Raw genomic sequence first — 23,870 nt, forward strand, 5'->3', positions numbered from 1 at the left:
CGCCGACGCCACATTGTCACGTGATCAAAACAAATGGCCTAACATGGAGAGATCTAGTTAATCTAACCGTGGCACATTTATTCCTTTAATATTCTCCTTCTTAATGACATAATATGAACTTTAATAATACTTTTGATTTGAATTATAGCAGTCATTATCTTGTATTCAATCTTAAAACCACCAATTCGTCACATAATTATTTTTACAAATATTTTCACTAGTAGGCGAAGATGAAGGAAATGGATACACACAACGATATTTTGATAATTTTGCACATTTTACACTGAGTCATCTCAGGGATTCCTTCTCCAATCGATTCCTTGATACATTTTACATCGAAATTCATATGAGGTGATGTGCGACAGCCTAAATATAGCCACGGTTAGATTAATTGGATTTCTTTATGTGAGGCCATTTGTTTTGATAATATGGCGTCGGCGTTAGCCTGACTTAGTATAGCAGAGTGCATCACAGGAAGCAAAAGAAGCAGGGAACAAGTCTACAAAACCGAAGATTTGATAACGGTAGTGCTCCAATATAAGCTATGGCAAAATAACACACTAACACACTTTTTTGAAAGAATTGTGCTTAGTTTGAAATTACTTGAAAGAGATATATTTACTTCCGTAAGTCATGAAAATTAACAAAGTAATGGAGCTACGTGTTTAGAAAGAATTTATTGCTCTTAACATAGAGAACTCACCTCAGAGTTGGTCGGCGTAGGGATAATGTTCAAAAACTGGATAGCAAATCGCCAGATAGCAGAGTCACTTAAGCGACTATAGCGCAGAGTATGTTGTAAACAAACGCAAGCATCTCTTCTCCAAAGATTATTACTATTAGCCTTGTTTCGAACAAAAGTCGGTCGAATATTACTATTAGCCTTGTTTCGAACAAAAGTCGGTCGAATATTACTATTAGCCTTGTTTCGAACAAAAGTTAGTCGAATATTACTATTAGCCTTGTTTCGAACAAAAGTCAGTCGAATATTACTATTAGCCTTGTTTCGAACAAAAGTCGGTCGAATATTACTATTAGCCTTGTTTCGAACAAAAGTCGGTCGAATATTACTATTAGCCTCAGTAGCAGACAAAATTTGGTCAAATGAGAAAGCAGCAGTTGCAATTTCAGTATCAAATGACTAGAGTTTCCGTTTCACATGTTGAATTAAATTGTTGGTGCTTAGAGTTTTGTTTTATGTCTAGCTTTAAATTGTATATATTAAATTACACGACGCTGAGTTCATACGCTACTCGACGCAGAGGAAAACTGCCCGGCGAGGGCAAAGAAAAACATGTCACCCTAATATTACCGCTGATGCGGGGAGGGAGGGCGTATGGGGTCTGTCTGTATATATGCATGTATGTGTGCATGCATGCATGCATGCATCAAAGGATTCATCAAGGTGTTTAGTAAATACAAGCAAAGGAAAACAAACAAGCTAATATCTTAAAATTAAAGTTTTATGTGACTGTGACCAAATGATCTAAGGGGCGAGAGTAGGTGCCACAGAATGGTCTTCGTTTCATAATGATTGACATCAATTATGAAGAAAACTTGTCCAAAATTTTAGGAAATATAAGCAAATGAAATATTTTTTAACAAAATCCATAGCACCAATTTTCTCTGTCCGTGGCCATGACCATAATGTCAAATGAGCATGCGTACATGTTAATACATGAGTTGTATTAGCTTCGCCATAATTCAATCCAAGCATGAACAAATCCATCAAGGAGTTTAGGAAATATAAGCAAATGAAAACTCTTTAATCAAAACCTTAAAGTCAGCATTTTATGACCGTGACCTTGTCTCCAATGTCATTTGGGTGAGTAAGCGTGTGGCAGAATGAATTGTCTTTGCTTTACGGTGATGATTCCTATAGAATGATGAGACTCTATCAAGAAGCAAAAATAGAAAATCAAAAGAAACTTTAACAAAACCTTAATGTAAATGGTGTTCAGTGACCTTGACCCCATTATCTAAGGAGCAAGTGAGCATATAATGAATTGTTCAAGATTCATAAAGATTGCGCATCTTTGAAGAGATTTAGGAAATCAATACATATTGACAATTGTATGAAATCTAGAGTCACGAAAACATATTTAAGCCAATCAAAGTGGCAGTGTTAGCGACATGCGTTCTGACAGTATTTATTGAAGAATAGCAGTTGAAATCTAGCAAGAAAAAAATTACAACAATATTAGAAATTGGCAACTTTTCTATATCTTTCAAAACTGAAAATCAAAACTCAACCTTTCTTTTGTGATAGTTTATCACTATGTTTGTGTGTTCTTGTCTAAATACTCATACTCTTTCTTTCCTCTTCTTTAACACATTGTTCGAAATAGTTTAGATATGTTTGTACGAGCACTTCTTTAATTTTCTCTCTTTTTACTCCATGTCTAATATTATATGTGTGAATAGTGTATTTAATATTCCTACTCTTTTAAGGGAGATGGCATGTTTGTGCATGTGTAAGCATTTATACTCTTTTAAGGGAGATGTCATGTTTGTGTATGTGTAAGCATTCCTACTCTTTTCTAGTTTATTTTATGTATAATAGTATATAAGTGTGTGTTTGTATGTGTGCGTGTGTATCTGAACATTCATACCCTTTAAAAAGGTGGTAGTATGTTTTGGTATGTTTAAACATTCCTACCCTGTTCTCTCATGTCACTTAAGTTCTAGGGTTAAAAGGGTATTAAGGGTGGTATCGACTCGGTAAATTTTGGTTGTTGGTCAGTAAAATGGTAGATGTTTTTTACTTTAAAATTTCTTTTAAGCCATATGGCTATTTTTGAATAGCTTTATTTTTAAGTTTGCCTTGAGGCTGTTGTGCCACATTTATATTAAACCTTTGGAGTTTTTAACATGGAATTCCCGCTGGAGGCCAAAGAACCGCATTTCAACAATGCAACCATAATATTTAATATTCCACGGAGATATTGTTCTAGCCCATATCCACATACTGTACTAGTTATGGGGCACGTAATTACAAGCAATGACCTGAACTGCATATTTCGAAAAAAACTTGCTTGTATCCTTAAGTGCATCACGTTACGCAAGCAATTATCTCTCTCTCTCTCTCTCTCTCTCTCTCTAACACACACACACACACACACACACACACACACACACATCCTCTCTCTCTCTCACTCTCTCTCCCTTTCAACTCACATCCATGAACACTGCATTCAAACGTTCAGCTGAGAATGATTTTGTGTAGAAATGGTGATAATGAAATACTTTAACTGTAATGAATGCATTTGATTTGGCAGAGCTTTCTATGTGCCCCGATTCAGCTTTAAAAATGTTTAATTTGAACTGTCCATGCCATCACCGTATGTTTGATATGACTTGCTAACCGAAGAAGACTAGTGTTCAGACTTAGATTATTTATTCTATTTATTTAAAGTATTTACAAGGAGACAAATTTACGAATTCCAATCTGAAACGATGCCAGACATTTCCTTGGTGTTAATTTCGCCTATATTTGTGGCACTAAAAGGTAGAAGAGTTAATTCGGACATAGTAACAGTCGACAATCGTGGTCAAATGAAAGCGTTTCGAGCAAAGAAATCACGCGCCACAAGAAGTAGTACAAGCATGGTGATATGCTTCCAAACTAGTTTCGCGCGTTATTCATCGCCCTGCCGCATCCCAGAAACACGAGTTGTTGTTGAATTTGATTAAGAGAAGGTTAACGCGATTCTGTTGTATGCAATTACACCATTCGAAGGTGCTATTATTGTTGTTATCGGGTTTAACGCCATTTTTGCAGCACAAGATAGGCTATATATGGCGGCCAGTATAATTGGTGGATGAGCAACCCGGCAAAACTCAGGAAGGAACCACCGACCCACGAGAAGGTACTAGCAAGCTTTCTCACATACCCACATTGGCCGAATCCAAGACTCGAACCGACGCAGACATATGAGATGGCAGTGATCCATAACGGTGAGCACTTGAGACCACTCGACTACTCGGGGCCCAACAGTTGCAAAAGCGGCTGTATTCGGGGCTATAAGAACTACATTTGAGATGGATCTAAAATGGTGGTTGAGATAAATTAAAAAGGAAAAGGATTCAACTACTCGGAGCGACTCGCAGACTACTCTCAGGCAGAGGTTTTCGACTACCGCATACGACTTGCAAATGGCCTCGCCGTTGGCGGCCACTAAAATGCATCCATCGAATAATTTTGACCTATTTTCGATGGCAAAGTCAAATATTTCCAAAGTGTCATTGCGTCAATGATTTCCTGCACGCTGGTAACCGGCATCATCAACCAGGAATTGACAACAGGACCTTGATGTCATTGGGTCACATACTTGGTAACGCCTCGATATCGATAATAATTCGTCTCTTACAGGTTTGTATCACCACTTTAAGTTGTTGATTATTTTTCGTGCGGCGGCGCACGACCATTGTTTAAGTCAAAACAAACTTGGATGGATAGGCCAATATGTGGAATCTTATTGCTGAAGCACTGCGTGGGCTTGAGCGTTCACCAATACCACACAGTGATTATACATTGTCACTTACAAAACTACGCTGGATAGTGTACGAAATTCCAACAACGAGGCCCTGATGTAGATCTGACCAGGAAGCTGATTTGGCTAAGTTTACCAGCTGAACTATTGTTGACGTCGACCAGTGCGTGCTTGTAATTTTCCAAGACCAAACAGGAAAACTGTAAACGTCTGACGTTGAAATCACTGAGAACCAGGAAATCAAAGACTATGGCATGTCGGTTGCCCATATGCAAACGTATGATAACAATCCTGATCTGCAGCGAAACAATACATCGATGTAATACTCGCCATGTTGCCCTCACCCCAACGCGCAGTAACTTTATGTAGGCAAATTTAAGGAATCAACCACAGAAGGATATGAAACAACTGACTTATTAACTTTAGCAAATGTTCGCCTTTTTCTATCGGCTTATAATGTCTTCTTTTTTAATAAACCTAAACCTTATATCTTAAAGGTATTCGAGTCCGAATCATACATGTTTTTCTCGACTGATATGTAATAAAGACACACTTCCCCGTGTCACAGCTCTTGGGCGAAAATGAGAACAATCATTTCTGACACCAATTTATGGCGCTATCAGTATAGTTCTAAATGAACGTGGCACTAGACCCCAAGAACACAGAATCGCCAAGGGCTTAAATATGTAAACATTCTCTCAATCGCACATGTTGCAAATGCAAATAACTTCACGTTACACATGTATGTCTATCTGAAGTTGATAAAATCTGTAGAGCGCCCCTCTATATTGATCTACCTGCCAACTCACAGCAGTATATTGATCTGACTGGGGAACCGCATGGGAAATACACTTGTGGGCTAATGCGGGTTACACTCGTGTGCATATATTCTGTGTGAAAGGGTCACAGGGTACTAGAAGTAGTTCTGCGCATTTGAACCGTAATTAGTCGATCGGTCTCAAACTCCCATAATGACACTACTCACGAGCTACTGACATTAACTACAATGATAACAATTCTTAGTTGCATTGTAAAATAATATTTGGAGTTGAATGCAGTGTCACGTCTCTGCTGCGCAAACGGAAAACATCATCATTTTAGTAGAGGCTATAGTTTATTTCAAAATCTGGCATGTTGAGATTCGCCTTCTTTTGATAGATTGGCCGATTTACTGATACGAACATGTTCCATCTTCTGTTGAAAGATAGACTGATTTACTGATCCTACATGTTCCATCGTCTATTGAAAGATTGGCCAATTTACTGACCCGACATATTCCATCTATTTTGTCGTTTAGCAACAAGAGCCAATATTCATACCTTCAGATTCATAACCTAAATCTAACATATCATATGGTGTGATCAGTGGTGGGAACTGAGAATTACGTCTTTGAAATGCGACTGAGTGTTCAATTTCCTGTTTGAAAAAGGAAGCTGCCTCTAAGATCAATCTACAATGGAACATTTCAAAGAGCCTAAGCAAGCAGCGCAGTTTAGAATCACATCGTAATTATTCCCTGTAAGCACTATTTATAAAAGAGGAATGGACGAAACTAATCGAACCTGAAAAGAAACACATTTAAGTTAGTATGGCGTCATGAATTTTGCAACCTTTGCTATTTTGTCGTAGGCAATTCCGCTTGGCTTCTTTTCTTTGACTACCAGGAAATTGTCTGGGCTGGGATACCGTGGATACAGATCAGCAATACCAATATACCCTGTGGAATCGTCGCTGTATAACAAGAATGGTTCGGATACTGAAAGAAGACCATGGAATTGTAAACGTTACCTCATAGATTATTACAAACAAAACCCACAAGGAAAAAGATGGATAAAAGTTACACGGACCAAGTCTTTCTTATCAGGGATGAAGATCCTCGGCAAATAAAATTTACGGTTAATCAAAATATCAAATATCAAATCTGCCTTTCTGGTCAAACAAGGATACTGTATTTATCCGTCATAAGGAAGACACGTTAATAATAAACACCTGCTACCTAATTTAGTAAAATAAGAATACTTTAAATGTCAGCTCCATGAGTAGTGCAACATATTTTATATAGGAAATGAGTTGGAATTTAAGATTTCCAGCTCGCAAGATTCATTGCAATCATCACTGTAGTTGTCATGTTCATATCACAAGAGTCGTTGCAATCATCACTGTAGTTGTCATGTTCATATCACAAGAGTCGTTGCAATCATCACTCTAGCTGCCATGTAAATATTACAAGAGGCGTTGCAATCATCACTATAGTTAACTTTCACATTTTTCTCAACTTTGGTTCCTTTACGTCAAATATAAATAACACTTATTTCATTCTATGTATCAACTTGGGTCACTCTATCACACCCATAAAGTTAGATGGCTGTACATATATCCTTAATATCAACTTCGATCTTTCCATCACACCGTTGAAGTTAGTTGACCCGGCATATACCCTAATATCAACTTGGGTCGATCCATCACACCGTTAAAGTTAGATACCATACATTCATCCTAACTATTAACTTAGATCTCTCTATCACGCTATTTAGTTAGATGACCCTACATTCAACCTAATTATCAACATGGGCCGTTCTAGCACACATTCAGATTTAAATGACCCTAAATTAATCCTAACTGTCAACGTGGGTCGTTCTATCACACGTTCAGATTTAAATGACCATAACTCAGTCCTAACGTCAACGTGGGTTCCTCTATCACACAGTCAGATTTAAATGACCCTAAATTAATCCTAACTGTGAACGTTGGTTCCTCTATCACACAGTCAGATTTAAATGACCCTATATTGATCCTAACTGTCAACGTGGGTCGTTCTATCACACACTCAGATTTAAATGACCCTAAATTAATCCTAACTGTCAACGTGGGTCGTTCTATCACACATTCAAATTTAAATGACCCTAAATCAATCCTGTCAACGTGGGTTCCTCGATCACACAGTCAGATTTAACTGACCCTAAATTAATCCTAACTGTCAACGTCGGTTCCTCTATCACAGTCAGATTTAAATGACGCTAAATTAATCCTAGCTGTCAACGTCGGTTCTTCTATCACACATTCAGATTTAAATGACCTTAAATTAATCCTAACTGTCAACGTGGGTTCCTCTAAAACATGCTAAGTATCATATCTGATTTTGGACTTTAGAGCTTCAGCTGATATGTCTGCTCTAAAAGGTTTTGAGAATACAACGCCTAGCTCGGACATCATAAAGTAATACAAAGCCTGGCTCGGACATCATAAAGTAATACAACGCCTGGCTCGGACATCATACAAGTACTGATCTTGAATCTGAGGTGGAGATTTTTTGTTGACGAAATGTTATTGACTGATTGATAGCGGAAACGCAGGTAAGACTGAAACTCAGATTCGCACTATCCCAAGGTCTGTTTGTAAGAACTTTCGCTTTATGGTATTAAAAAGTGATATAAAAACATATCGCTGTTTATTGTACAAGCAGGTATTCGTCCAACACTTTAAAATGCATGAATGCACCAAATGTATTTATTTCATCAAGAATTCCCGTCGGTGAAGCTTATTTTTGCAAAACTTAAAAGAAAGTAAAGATACGAGAAAGCGCAAAAATATGAAATATTCAGAACTATACCAATTATTAGAGAATATTATCTTCCGAAAGTACATAAGACAGTTGCTCGATGAAGAATATTTGAAGAAATACACCCCAATACTAATCACATTAGACCGTAAAAAAATGTCTAAACATTTTCAATGAAACTAGTGAAAGCGATGTGTGTGTATATATATATATATATATATATATATATATATATATATATATATATATATATATATATATCATGATGTATGTAATGATTTATGCATGTAAGGATAATATGTATGTATGTATGTATGTATACATGTATTAGATATTCTTAACATGTGGATTCAAATTCTCAAAGATCCGAACAGATATATTTTTACCACCCTGATGTTTCAACTTAGTACAAGTCTCATTCGGATCATTTTTTATGACTGTGGAATCTCTAAATAACAGTCGTTGTCACTGAAGGTTTTTGTCCGATCATAATATCGTCTCAAGCAATGTACACCGCCCTAAGAATACGATAATCTGTCTCTAAATAAAATAAGACGACACTTTTTCAGCTTCTTGTATGGAACCCTATGTCACAGCAATCTAAGATTAACTTATCTCTTAGGGTTAGTTCTCTCCTCGTGAGCCTAATCACATAAATTTATATTGTGACGGAAAACTCCTGATACGTAAATGAACCAATAGAATGCATCGACTTGTTGGAACGATAAATTTACACTGCTTGCATAATATTCGTGAACCAGTCGTATTTTGTTCTCCTATCCTTCACATTTCTTAATAGCCTTGAAAAATGACAAACGGCTGACAACCGGTGTCGAAATGGCCTCATACTTATGTTACTGATACACAATTCTCTGTCTAAAAAAGCGGTCTTTGGTTTACTACTTCGGTGGCCGCATACGTATGATGCTCGCTCGTCCAATATCATGATAATGAGCTTCCTCTAAACGCATGCAGGGGAAAATCTTCTCTACACAAATAAGGCTCACAAAGGTCTCTGACTTTCTAGATAGGCGACGACTCTTCACTATTCCATGAAGGGGGAGGACAAACTGGGGACCGCAGAGAAGAGCTCAGCTGAACTACCAGAGCAGCCTCGTTCGCCACAGGGGGTTACCCAAACATTTGCACTGGGAAATATCGCTCAACCTTCTACGGTCACAATAAGCAATCTGACTAGTCATCAGTACGCAGCTCGCTAACAAATTGCATTCGAAATCGGTACATCTACAACGCTTGACCACAAAACCTCCTGATCTTGCCTGCACCGACTTACTGGAATATAACTCACTCAATCAAATGTATACTTTCATATTGGCTTTAGAGGCATATGGATTCGCACAACATCCATGAAAAAGGTCTTAAAGAGAACATAACAAGAGGATATATATCTCCCTTGAATTATCCTACTTTCCCTCGTTTCGTTGAACTATATCTCGTACATGATCCCATGTGATCGTAGCCGTACAAGGAATAATACAGACATATGCAAACAATTGTGACGATCAAAATGGGACTTAACACACAATCACAAGATCTGGTGAGGTCTCGGATTGGTTGGAACTTTAGTAAGCATTCCTAGGAGCAAGTTAGAAAACATTATACAGAAAATTTCATAATCGTTTTACTTTTTGAATCAATCACATACGTTTTGTACACGTAATACATGCATTTGCTTTAGCATAAACAATCTTGCAAGTGGTCATACTTTGACAATAACTCAGTGAGTGTGCAGAATGGGCACGCATTCCGGATGTAGCACCAATAGCTTCTTCGACGTCTAAAGTGCTTAATAAATATGTGTAATTTTGTCTCTTAGGCACACAATAGTTTTAATCAATGTAAAGGTATATATATATATATATATATATATATATATATATATATATATATATATATATATATATATATATAAGAGATTGAATTCTTTGCTTTCTCCGACAAACTTATTAAAAAACTAAGATAAAAGAAATAAGCGTCACCTAGCATTAATAATCAACTGTACAGAAATTGCCATGTCTCTCGGTAGATCTTCCTTAGCCACGTGAAAGCTGAGTGACTGAGACCTTGAGAGCCACGTGGGAATAATATTTATTACACACCTTTCAATTTTCTACTTAAGAAAAAATGAGCCCAAGTTTTACTGACATTTCCTACAAGTAAGAATATGATATTGACGTTTTCTGATTTCGTATCATTGGGTTCTCAAACGAGACTGGAACAATGCCGTAGACGTGCAAATGTAAATGAGTAACACTCTCTGTAACAATTCTATATAATAAAATTCCAATAATTGTCCAATCCCGCTGTAAATAACTGTCAAAATAACACTGTCATTCCCATCCGATCATCTCACAATGTATTCCCAAAACAGAAGTTTTTAGCCACTATCAATCTAGCCTCCGAGAGAATAGTCATGCATGAAATCTCCCGTGTAGCAACATTCCAAAGATGCACAATAACTATACACCATATATATGTCTGCTGCCCCGATCAACTCCCCCCGTGACGAAAATTCGTGCTGTTGACAGTGATAATGAAAATGAGTGACTGTTATTTCACATGCTTTCTTCATACAGCTGTGATATTTATACACATATTAGCTGATACAATTGTGAAAAAGGTTGAAATGTTAAGCAATTTCTTTTATTGTTCAGTTACATGTAGGGATGTTATTAATTTATCTGAATATTGATATTTATATAGCAAACATATGATTATCATGGTCATTCAATCTAGATTGTTAAATCTTTGAATCTCGTCATGATCTGGCGGTTTTGATGTTGAAAACGTGATCCAGTAATCAAGAACGGAGCACTACGATAGTAATATCTATGTAGTTGAAACTGAATGATGGCTCAGTCTGAGAAAAGTTTCCCCGAGACACCCCCCATTATCAAACATAGTCACCAATACATCTCAGAGACGGAGGTACGAACAACTTAGGTTCCCAGGAAGTAACCGATATAGTAATGCTAAGTTTTTTAATGTTTCTTGAAGAAAATATTCAGTGTACATTCATGAAAGTTAGAATTATTCACAGGTGAAGGATGCAAGCTTGATATTGCAAAAAGGCAGCAGGTTAGACAAGAAGAAAAATGTCATACCCAATGACAAAAGCTGAGCAGCTCAATGTTTTTATCCGCTTTGACATTGGACCCTAAATATAATACTATTAAAGAGACAAGGTAAGTAATTTCAAAATACCCTGTTTCACACCTGAGCCTCAACATCTTGCTCCTATTCCCGTCCCTGAAGACACTCGGCCATAATATATGACCAAATTTATTCCTAATACCAAAGTGAAGTTATCAGCCTCAAAACTAAATTACACAAAATTGTTCCTTGTCAGCTTACAGCTCGTCGGTATTTTTAGACATTTATGGCTCTACACTACATTATTGTATCAGTTGGAGAATACAGGTATATTGAAAAATCCGTCTGTACACGCCAATCATTGGAACCAAATCTTGAAACACTTTTCCAATGAACCATTTTACTACTTAAAATATAAATTCTTGCAATGCTTAATACTTAAATTAAAAAATAAGGTAAACAATGAACTAGCTAAAATTTTCATTTTTGTTGTTACAAAAAGTAAGTAGTGACGTTTGAGCCAATCGGCTTTCGCCGGTGATAGCAGGTAGCTCGTTAATGTTGAGTGAATGTTTTCAAGGAAACTTAAGTGTGGATTTTTATCAGACAAAATGAAATAGGCTTGCGTGAGTGTATTCGAGTGAATGGTGAGTACGTTTGGATCTAACTTTGTTCTCAAATTGATGAGTCTTTCGTAGAGTGACATATATTTGTAGTAGCGACAAGCTATTTTCGAGCATAACTGTCTCAATAGGAAAACCTTGTAACAATTCACATACTTTGCTGCTCATAATTTCATTTTGGTCCAACGCAGAAAGTTAAACCACAGCTTAATTACTAGAAACGTATATCATAAGTTAAATGAGCCATAGTTTAGAGTAAAATGAGCCCTAGATTAGAATAAAATGGGCGATCACTTAAGGCTGAGTACCTTTATGGACCAGAATAACAGCTAGAGATCAAGGGTCAGGTTTTGAACTATTTTGATGTTACTAATCTTTTCTCTTTAATAATATTATAGGCAGATTTTAGTAGCAAAGCCGGACATAGAATTCATCTTAGGAGGTTGTCATTCGGTATGAAGTTTTTCATCAGGCTATTGCTTTATTTCAACATTAAGCTCACATTAGTCACATATCTAGTGATCAATGAGAAAAGAAAATTCTGGTTTGGAGTTTTACCTCAGAGACACAAGGAGGTTATTTAGTGCTGAGGTAATTGGAGTAAATTGCCTTGCCCAAGGACACATCTAACCCAGGATGGTCAGATAGTAGGATTCGAACATGCACTTGTTCGATCGTGAGTCTTTACCGCGAACCACTGAGTCATGAAAAATAAAGGCTTTCAACAAAGAAAAGCGAAGACCAACAACTACACAATACAATTTATGATTGATGTGTGGCGCAGAAGATCTATAATGTGCCCATGTCCCTCTTTTTGAATAATGTTTGGGAGACACCTAACATCAACATATTAAATTTTACAATCCATCACTCACTACTGGGTGTTTAATTTTAAATTTGTTCATGCATGTCCCACTGTTTAGAGATTGTTCCTTCAAAGGAAGCGTTATAGGATAATAAATAATTTAAATCTGTATTAACAAAGAATTTATTTTTGTGAATCAAACGTTTCTTTTTGTGAAAGAGAAGTAAATAAGTGATACCTGTTGAGCAATTCCTCTCTGACACTAAAACCAGTCCTCCGAAAGAGGGACACGAACATCGAGCAAAGGTTTCGTTCGTAGGTATACAGACATGAGAGCAGCCCATGTTCTTACAAACACCCTCTGCAAAAATCAGATTTATTTATTTATAACATTTAAGTTATCAAAACTACAGTTTACCTTAAAACAAAGTTAAATGGTAATTATTTAAAAGAAAATGCACTAGCTCTGGAGATTAAAAAAAAACAACAAAGTGGCAATAAAGAGATTCACGCGCTTGTTAATCTTGCAACTTGATCACTAATTGTATAATGTCAAGATACGAAACAATTATTGCACATACATACATACATACATACATACATACATACATACATACATGGAATGAAACAATAAAAAAAGTATTCAGACATTTGTTCAAAGGTTACGACGTGTATTTTCCAAATAATGGCGATCGGTTTTGTCTATAGCACGAGATGATTTGAAATTAATTACGCCTTACTCTTATTCATTCCTTCGAGTATCTATTAATGGGTATGGGTATAGAAGTTAAAAAGAGAGGCATAGTGGTAATATAATGGAGTAACACTTTACGTACCTCGTTGATATTGTTGATATTTGGGTCTGATGGCAAAGCTGACACTACGGAGACCCTCAATCATCTCCGTCGTAAGGTTTTGGATCCGGCATTGAAATTGAGCTGTACAATTACTGAAACTAAGTGTCGAGTTCACATTCCTCCAGTACAACCTTAGTTATTATATAAACAAAAATGATACTTAGAAGATAAAAATAAACTTTACAGTGTTAGAGAGAATGTGACATTAGTATCCTACATAAAAATGTCAGCGACTAATTGCAGACATCAGCTTGTATTAGTTTCCTTGCCAGAAAATTGGAATTACCCATTGTTGCACAGTTTCTCCATTTGTGCGACACAGGTCCATTCTAAGACATCTTAAACCAGATCAGATTTGAGCTTATTCACCTTGCATAAATAGTCCAATGACCTAATTAGGTTCTGTTTGCTCTACCCGAAACTCCACAAGGTCAAAAGGAAATGGATTTATATAATACAAATGATAGTGAAATAATTAGATTGTAAGCAAGATATCTTTAATATGGTTTGAATAAAATGGACCAAATTTGAAATGCGGATAGATTTAAAGAGTTCCATGATGCATTTCGTGTGAGATGACCGTGACCTGATTTTGACAGGTCACAGAGTAGCATTTTGTTTTCCGGGGAAATTTTTGCACTGGTCTTGTGAGTAAGATATGTCAACAACTATTGAACCAAACCTATCCTAACAGATAACATTGACACATTTCTGGGTAGTTCTGGTGATTATGACTCATTTTTCAAGGTCACACAGCGATCTCTCAGTATGGTTTGTCCAAAGTGAACTAAATAATCTGATTTGCAGATGGTGCGAAAATGAATATTTAGGTGTTTTTTCAAGGATCCCAAGAACTTATTAGGTTCTGGTAACCGTGACCTAGTTTTCAGTCACAGGAAACCTTTCGAAGTACTTTTATTTTGCTCTAGCATTCTTGCATAATTTACTAGCTTCTTCTAAATCTCCGTATAATCTAAGTTAAGGACAAATTAAGGTTTTAAATTTGTAGACATTTTCATTTTAACGAGCACTTCTTTCCGCGATTCTATTATCAAAAGATGGCATAATTTGTTATTACAAGTAGTTTTTGAGGTAACCTACACAGGTATCAACATACACTCCTCTACACCAAACATCAACTAGTGATCTTTGAAATGTGTTTAAGGTAATCAAAACAAAAATTAGATTATTTTTGGTCCAATGATAGTGACTCATAAACACTTTGCCTTCAAGGGACAGGATCTGGCCCCACGGACTGAATACAAACGGACTTTCATTTTCATATTCCGAACATAATTCATTTATATTGTTCGAGTTCTTCAGACACACACACACACAAATACACGCACACACTCATGCACACACACACACGTACACACACACACACACACATATATGCATATATATATATATATATATATATATATATATATATATATATATATATATATATATATATATATATATATATATGAACGAACATATAACATAGGTACTTACAACAGGTTTGGATCACTCTCTTGTTGAATTTCTATATCTACTTTCATAATTCTTTGGTGCGATTGGTCAAAACTTTTCGCAATTTTCCGATCGCTACCATCGGTCTTACTGCTAAATATTTGGTTACGCTGTTCTTCACACCAATAAAGCAATCTAGAATTATATACATAAACACACGATCAATATCATATACATTTTAACATTAGGTCTAGAGGCATGTATAACATTTACTAAAAGTATCTACACTGCCATGTCAAAGGAAAATTTGGGGGGTTGCCTTATTTCCTTTCCGTTGTAAACACAGTAACGTTAGTTGCTTGATGCTGGTAAAGATACTTTTCCATGATCAGAATCATTAACTAAAATTGTTCGGTATTCTTAACAATTGTATCGTTATTTTTATTGATGTCGTTTCTCTTTTCTGTCATTGTTGTCCTTGCATGGGGAGTTTGTAAAAATTGTTTCAATCGGATCAAAACATTATGGACAAAATACAAATACTGTTTATACATGTACACCATCAAGGATGATTTGCTTACGCATGAATGGAATCCACAGCTAGTACTACTATACGATCGAGATCGTTACTCTGTATGATTCGTCCGTTTTTGCCATCATAGTCCGCTCTCTCTGTTGTTTCTTTTCGACAGTCTGACCAGTATAATATCTTATTTCTCTCATCCACAGCCATGCTTGTGACACATTCTAAATCTGGAAAAAGTGATTATATAACAATAAACCTATAAGCTTGATTATCTTTGTCCCCATTTTGATGAAGGGATGGTGACGTTTTATATGTGTTATATTTATGAAAAGACGTTTTTACTTACGGATCAATCAATAACCTTTTCGATTTTAGACGAGAGATTTGGACTCAGATTTTAAAAGTCCACGCCATAGAATGAAGGGGTTAGGATAATAGAAACGTACTTGTTTCAAAAGTTACATTTTTGCAGTAAACAAAGCTGTTTCTTTTTTCCTGCCAGAAGATAACAAAAATATTAAAATTGATTTTTGTTTTATAGCAAGTATCCAACTATGTGCACTTTTCGCTCTGAAAAGAAGTTTTGAAATTTTGAATATGGTGCCAACTTTTGTTTTCTAAAGTGTTTAACCCTCAAAGATTTTAAGCCCAGGACAATTAAATTGAATCCATCATATTGGTATCGTAGCTTTGCATGTAGTCAGACGCAATTGTTTACACGTTACTGAAGATAAAACAAAGACTTTCTCTAAGTTGCATGATAAAATAAAACAGTGTATTCATCAGCAACAGTCACATGCTTTACAGTGCGCTTACTATGTGGTGTCACAAGTGTTTCCTATTTCTTACACCAATACGCGTCAACATTAAGTAATATGGTGCTAAGACAAATGATCACCCCAGCCACTTCACCCAGTAAATAGAATGCTGTTTATTTGTACTGTCGTCCCATCGAAAACAATAAAAAGCACAAATTGACTCATCATCCATCCTATTACCGAATATCGTAGTCGGACAATTAAATATAAACTTTAAAATAATGGAATAAATACCAGGACACTTACATTTTCAGTTATTATAAATTTAATGATAGTGTCCTCTAACAAATAATGTAATTTATTATCTGGAAAATACAGCACGAATGGATTGGAGATACAGTAGCAGAAAGAAGAATAGAGTAAGATGAGAAATGTGAAATAAAGCAAGCAAAGAAAATACCTGAAATTGATTGTAAATATTTTGTTCTTAATGATTTAGTTGATGTCTGAATATTTGCGACAATTAAAATGTTATCCGTGTTTTCTACTCAGTTCAACGAGATATTTAACTAAATCATTACAGACATATTAACAGATATAAAGGAAATCTAATACAGTTATAAAGAATATTTCACATATAAGGCTTTGACTATATTGAAAAGCTGCACTTTATTATTTGAGAGTGACGTCTCCGTCAACAAATACAGAGCACAATGTCATATAATTGTTTTTGGCAAAATCAATTAAACTGCGTGGTATGGATGGCACTTTACAGATTCAAAATTACCAGAGCTAGGTAATTACAACTGATTTGAAAAATTTGTGTCTATTTTCAAATACGAAAATCGATGCTCAATAATTTTATCTGCAAGCAAATTTTTTATTCTAACGGGAAACATCTAAGTACCCAGCATATATTGTAATAACACTGTTGGAGCCCAACCACATTGATTTGTTTCGCAGCAGTCGTTGAGATTGACATTGGTATCTGGTTTATTAAAGTGTCTACCAAACCAGATTGGTAAAACCGGATGAATACTTGCTGAAAACTCGAATAAATCTATCTCGGCAAATCCAGTAAGATCGATAATTGGTTATGGCCCGTTTATTGCAACTTGCAGTCTTTGCGTGTGCAGTCTTCAAAATAACGATGACACTCGCCAAGTCCAAGAAAAGCCTCCGGATAATCAGCGGCATTGTCGACAGAAATCATATCAGTGGAATTATAGATTGTGTTCCAAGGACTACCATGACCCAATTCGACACAATATTGTGATCGAGAAATTCTTTCGGAGTTGTTCGCCATGACTTTTCTTGTTGGGTTATATGCATAACAATAGACGACTCTGTATAACAGTTTTTGAGTAATTCATCACTGTCTATGTTATATTGTACCAAAATATGTTTCATATTTTGTTGAAGTGATCCTTTCCGATAAAAAACTCCAGATGGTAACATAGACTGATGAAATGTTGGTTAATCCGACTCAGAGTCATCTCCGTGAAATAATTAGACTGATATAGGATCACGCTTGCTTAAATTGTAGATTCATTCATAGATGTCCCTGTGGTAAAATCGTATTATTCTCTCTCTTGGAAATTTTGCCACCGAGTCGGTCCACGCATATGATTTGTGATCATATAAAATTATTGGAGAACCCTTGCTACAATATTTACCAGAATTGTACAAAATCTCGTTTGTGATTTTTTTTATAATTATCGAAACTTTATCGTTGTTTTTTAAATAACCACGTCATTTATCCTACTTCGGATGATAAGAGAGTTTTCCTATTGTGTTTGTTTTTAAATTTTTGATTCTCTAAGTCCATTTTCACGTTTGGAGTTTACAAAATGCTCCTTTATACATTGAGCAAGATAATTTAGCGAACCCATTTTCAGCGGATCAAGGGCATATATGTCCCGTTTATTTAAACGATAAATTGCGTAAACAACTGCCGACACTGGATACGCGTTACTGGGGCATGGTTTGTCTATTCCGGCGAAAATACCTGCTTTAGAATTTTTATTTATCGTAAAGACATTATTATATTGATGTGATGCCTTGACAGGGTCGAGTTTATCACGAGAAATCTTCGCATATATGTTCGACAATAAATTGTATTCTGAATTTGTACTCTCTGTCATCAACACGTTTATTAATAATGGTAGCCACTCGTTTGTCATTGATTGTGGAATCAATTAAACGCCATCTATCTTAAATGTTGAGAAGAAAAAAAACAGGAACAGTACCATCGTTGATAAACTCTTTCTTTGCTTGTTTGATAAAATCATGCAGATGTAGTTCAAATGGTATTTGTTTCTTATCTCTCTTTAATCTATCCAGATCAAATCTAGCAGTGTGTCGCAGTTCAATCTCCGATAATCGTTTTCGTTCTCGTTCAAAAAACTTCTCTCTGCTCTTGTTTGGTCATATTGTGAACAATCTCTATTTCACTAGCTGTTAATAACGATTTTATGTCATTTCGTAATTTTTCTTTTGCGATTTTCGACCATGGAAAATCTGGTTTTATCCCTTTTAGGCTAAAATACTGTTCTAGCAGTTGATTTCCAACAGTAGAATTAGTCATCTATATATTTAGGAACAGTTGTTTCTTCAATTGAACTTTATACAATAATATAATATGCATCAGGCAAAAAAAAAAAAGAGTTGTCGTTGGCTCATGTTTGGTAAAATTGCCATGGAGAATACTGTGGATATCACATGGCCAGTGTTCGCCGTGGCAGTACTGGATCACAAAAATGTCTGAAGTGTGGCGTGCTGTTTAAGCGAAAGACCCAGTTATGTGTGTTTTGCGGCGGACGAACATATCGAGCGCTTGAACGATATTAATAGAATATCTGTGTGTGTGTGCGTGTCATTTGGATTTTTAACGTAGCTTTAACAATTTTTCAGTCATATCGCTATGATGTCTGCAGTGTGGCAGTTTATACAGATGTCTAGCACTGGGGCATCATTCCGCGACATGTAGCATGATGTTCCACCCAGTCGCATTATCCTTACACCAGGCCGACCAGTCCTAACAATAACGTTTTAATGCTGAGCGCCAAGCGAGGCAGCTGTTAGTACCATTTTTGTAAGTTTTTGATATGACTCATTCGGGGATCGAACCCACGACCTCCCGCATCCGAGGCGGACGCTCTAACCACTATGCCACCGGAGCGGTTATATTACGAGAAACAAAACGCTTTTGATAACATAAAAATAAAAGACGCCAAAAGATTATTTCTAGAGGTATTCCTCTGCTGAAAAAGTTATATTAGAAGAAGAGAACATTATATAAAGGGAACAAACTGAAAAAGAGATAGATGTTGATGAATTTAAGAAACATCCGATATGTGTTAATTACGAAGAAAACAGAGCTGGCATCATCAGAAGCTGTACTTCAAAAAAAACTCTTGCAAATGTCGGTAACATGAGCTACCTCATGATTTCTATTTCATTTCCAGAAAAAGAAAAAATTGTTACTCTTATAGATTTGTTTATGAGTGCTTTACTGGGGCGATATATGATTGTCTTGTTATCGATCACATCACCTCAAATAGAGCAGCTAATAGACTGGAAAATTTAGAAGCAATCACACCAATCGAGAACAGCAAATGTGAAAAATCTGGCAAACACAAATATAGACCGAGCACAATTAAATCAATTATTCAGCATAGTATGTTGAAAATTGTACAGCTAATTCAGCTGCATCAAAATTGTTTAATCAAAAAAAAAAAATTGACATTGACCTGGTCACGCGTTGGTGCTAAAATACCTATCCGCTAAGAATAATACGCAGGGTTTCCAACAACACGGTTACTTGGATGAATGCGCTAAATACCTATGCGCTATAACTCGCTGGGATTTACACAGCCAAAAATCGATTGTTGTACGCTCATTAGAGAAATATGCCTGTTTCATTAAGTATAAATACTTGATAAATAAATTATACGATCCAAATACGTGTGCACGTTTAATATCCATACGTAAGTTCAGTAAGCGCGTATGCCCACATAAATTATTGTATCGCATATTCTTAACTGAGACAGAGGCCGCAGTGTTTAAAGCGTTCAGACAAACTTTTTATCGAACAGTTAAAACGACTTCATGCGTTCGGGTCCAAAGAACGAAAAACGCGATAGAATATTTTCAGCGTCTGCGACTTATGCTTATATAGTGGGGGTGTGGTGGGAGAATCCGCGATACAATGGAAACATAAGAAATATTGTTAATGAGTAATTGTAAACTTATGAAAATAAAACTAACCGATGTGCAACTTGCCTGGGACCCTCTGACTCCCAAAAGGTGTTAATTCTAAAGCACATTGGGTCCACTTAAGGGGTGTGTGCTAGATTGCAAATTAACAAACAAAATAAACATCTTTCGCCCTTACCAATCCAACAATTGCAATGCTACAGTTAGAAAATATAACAATTACCCAAGATTTAACAGATATCCAAAGTCATGCATCATATCCGCGGGCACATCCTTTTATTAACGTTTTTCAGTTCAGATAAATATTTCGACCGCCATTTTTATGGGTCCCCCCAACAAAAAAAATAAAATTGATAGCGTATTCTCATACAAACCTCAGCCTGGCCTTTAGATAGTTTAATGAGTCATCACTACTTGGCTAAAACAACATCTTTTAGCTCCCCTTTGCAAAACGGGCTTTGATGAGGGGCTATCTAAAAAAATCTGCCGCCATTTTTGTTCGGTCTGCCCCCCCACCCATTTTGTTCTATCATTACTATTATTATGCAAACAGAAGCGAAAAAAGAAACGTTGTTTCCAAGCTGGCAGGAGTAGAACAGGAATAAGAACTCCAGTTATCTCCCTTATGTCCTTTCCGGCTCGACAATTTAAAAATTCGACCGTTAATTTAGGTAACTTAATTCAAATGCCTATTAATTCGTCAACCTTCGTGTGAACTATCCAAGAGACACCTCTGCGCATTGCATTATTCAAGGCCCAATGAGTAGTACCACCAAAAAGCGCACAGAAATAGTTAATTGTATCAACGACCAGAATATTGACATCTTTTTCCTGACAGAAACGTGGCTAAAAACATCAGGTGATGAGCCCAAGTATGCGGATCTAACACCCACTGGTTATTCCATCAAGTCGTTCCCCCGTAACTCTCGCGGAGGTGGAATTGCTGTCATCACAAAGAACTCCAGTATCAAACGTGTTAACCACAACACAGCATTCAATTTCGACCTCACATCGTTTGAACTAGTCCGAACCACACTCACACTGGAGCAAAGGTCAGTCCATTTTTTCTGTATATACCGCTCTCCTCCTAGTAGAAAAAACAAGCTTACTGAATTTTTCTTTTTGCAGCAGTTTCCGAATTTCCTGGAGTATGGGAATTCGATAGGTGGCACCCTGATTATTCTTGGAGATTTCAGCTTTCACTTTGACTGTCCCGGAAACCCAAACACATAAAAACTCCTAGATTCCATTAATGTTTTCAACCTCAAACAGTCAGTTAACCAACCCACCCATAAACATGGTCACATTTTAGAATGAATTCGTCATAGACCTGATCATAACATTCTACGGTCCTCCCTGGTATCCCATGAACATGCATCAGATCACCTCTGCATTATATGCCATCTTGACGCATCACTCTCTAACCCTCCACCTTTATCTGCTATTAAGAGAAACCTCTGTATGATAAAAAGAACGAAACTAATGCATGACATCCAAGCAAACCTAACAACTTGCTTACCTCCTACAGCAGAACAACACAATAACTGCCTGCGTTCATTGCTCGACAAACATGCCATTGCTACCAAGTGCAGTGTATCAATTCAAAAGTGTTATCCATGGTATAGCAGTGTTAGGGACCAGCTTCTCACTAAAAGAGACCGACGTAAAGCTCAAAGGCTTTGGCTTTCCACCAGACTCACTATTCATAAGCAGATCTATCAAGCCGCTAAGAATAATGTCACAAATATAGTCCATCCAGCAAAATCAGCGCACTACACTACTAAGATCATGGAAAGTTACAGCTGCAAAGAGCTCTTCGAGATTACTAACAGGCTAATGTAAAGGAACAAATCAACACCACTTCCAAATACCTTCTCTCCAGTCGACCTTCCGGACATGTTTGCTAATTTCTTCCGTGACAAAGTACAAATCATTAGAGATAAACTTGACACCACAATTTCAATTGACTCGTCACCACACAGTTGGGATACAGAATTTGAGCTGCAACCATTAGCAGCATTTGAACCTGTATCTATGGATTTCGTACGTACAATCCCGATGAAGAATGCACCAAAGTGATATGAACTCGATCGAATACCAACATCACTGATGTTTGAGTGCTTAGATCCAGTATTGCCTTAACTAACTGACGTTATCAATAACTCTCTCTCATCCGGGGAATTCCCATCATTTTTCGAAACTGCCACTGTAAAGCCTCTGCTGAAGAAACCAACACTAGACCATAACGATTTAAAGAACTACCGCCCAGTTTCTAATTTCCCATTCATATAAAAAAATCTTAGAAAAGGTTGTTCTGTCTCAGCTTATATCTCATCTGAATTCAAACAGTCTTTTAAGCAATGTACAATATGCATATCACTCTTGTCACAGTACTGAAACTACTCTTGTAAGAGTAGTTAATGACAGTCTCTCTGCTTTGGATAGCGGAAAGATTACAGTCCTCACCCTCCTTCATTTGTCTGCAGCATTTGACACAATAGACCATGATATATTACTTCACCGTCTCCAGCACGTATTTGACTTTCATGATACAGCCTTGCTGTCGTTCAAGTCCTACTTGGTCAACAGGACACAAATTGTGTCTGCAAATGAAATACACTCCAGCCCAGTTCATCTATGTTGTGGTGTTCTACAGGGGTCTGTTCTGTGACATGTTCTCTTCATTCTATACAAATAAGCCTCTCTCAAGTGTCATACATCATCATCCAGTGTCTCACTAATTGTACGCTAATGACACCCAAATATACAAATCAAGCCACCCAACTGAAGTTGATTCTGCCATCCAAGAGGTAGACAGGTGCATTTCTGATGTGAAATCATGGATGACATGTAACAAGCTGCAGATGAATGATGATAAAACTGATGCCATTCTGATTACAACACAAAGACTTTCTCATTCAAGTCCTTTCCCTCAAACAGTAAATATCAGCAACACCAACATTAAATTAACACAATCAGTACGAAACCTAGGTGTTACTCTGGACAGAAATCTCACATTGTACCAACATGTCATGAACATATGCAAGGCTGCATATCTTGAGCTGAGACGCATCAGCTCCATTAGCAAATATCTTTCAGCTGATGCCACTAAAACACTTGTGTGTTCATTAGTACTTTCAAGACTGGACTATTGTAACTCAATTATGTCTTGTTCATCTCAATATCTACTCCAAAATCTTCAAAAAGTTGAAAACACGGCCGCTAGAATCAAATTTAGAGTACCACGATCAGAGCACACCTCACCCTGCTCTGTACCCTACACTGGCTATCCATTCGATCCAGAATCAAACACAAAATTTGTTCTCTATGCTACGCTTCACTAACGGACTCTAGTCCAACATACCTATCCGACCTCACCCATGTGTATACACCAGCAAGATACTTACGCTCCTCTTATGACAATAGTAAACTCATTATTCCTACTATGAAAACAAAGTC

General features: G+C 36.6%; 1 protein-coding gene across 1 annotated transcript in view; it reads right to left on the bottom strand.

Moving 5' to 3' along the window:
* Window positions 1-23,870, bottom strand: part of LOC149787304 (uncharacterized) — a 40,146-nt gene that overhangs the window by 1,573 nt on the left and 14,703 nt on the right. The window contains exons 4-8 of the mRNA XM_089978367.1: window positions 15,491-15,662; window positions 14,952-15,104; window positions 13,431-13,582; window positions 12,833-12,955; window positions 6,104-6,249 (exon numbers count right to left, since the gene is read on the bottom strand). Coding sequence (XP_089834493.1) covers window positions 6,104-6,249; window positions 12,833-12,955; window positions 13,431-13,582; window positions 14,952-15,104; window positions 15,491-15,662 — 746 coding nt within the window. The remainder of the gene's footprint in view (window positions 1-6,103; window positions 6,250-12,832; window positions 12,956-13,430; window positions 13,583-14,951; window positions 15,105-15,490; window positions 15,663-23,870) is intronic.

The sequence above is a fragment of the Sinohyriopsis cumingii genome, chromosome 12 (assembly GCF_028554795.1).
Source record: "Sinohyriopsis cumingii isolate HCF-2022 chromosome 12, ASM2855479v2, whole genome shotgun sequence".
Lineage (NCBI taxonomy): Eukaryota > Metazoa > Mollusca > Bivalvia > Unionida > Unionidae > Sinohyriopsis > Sinohyriopsis cumingii.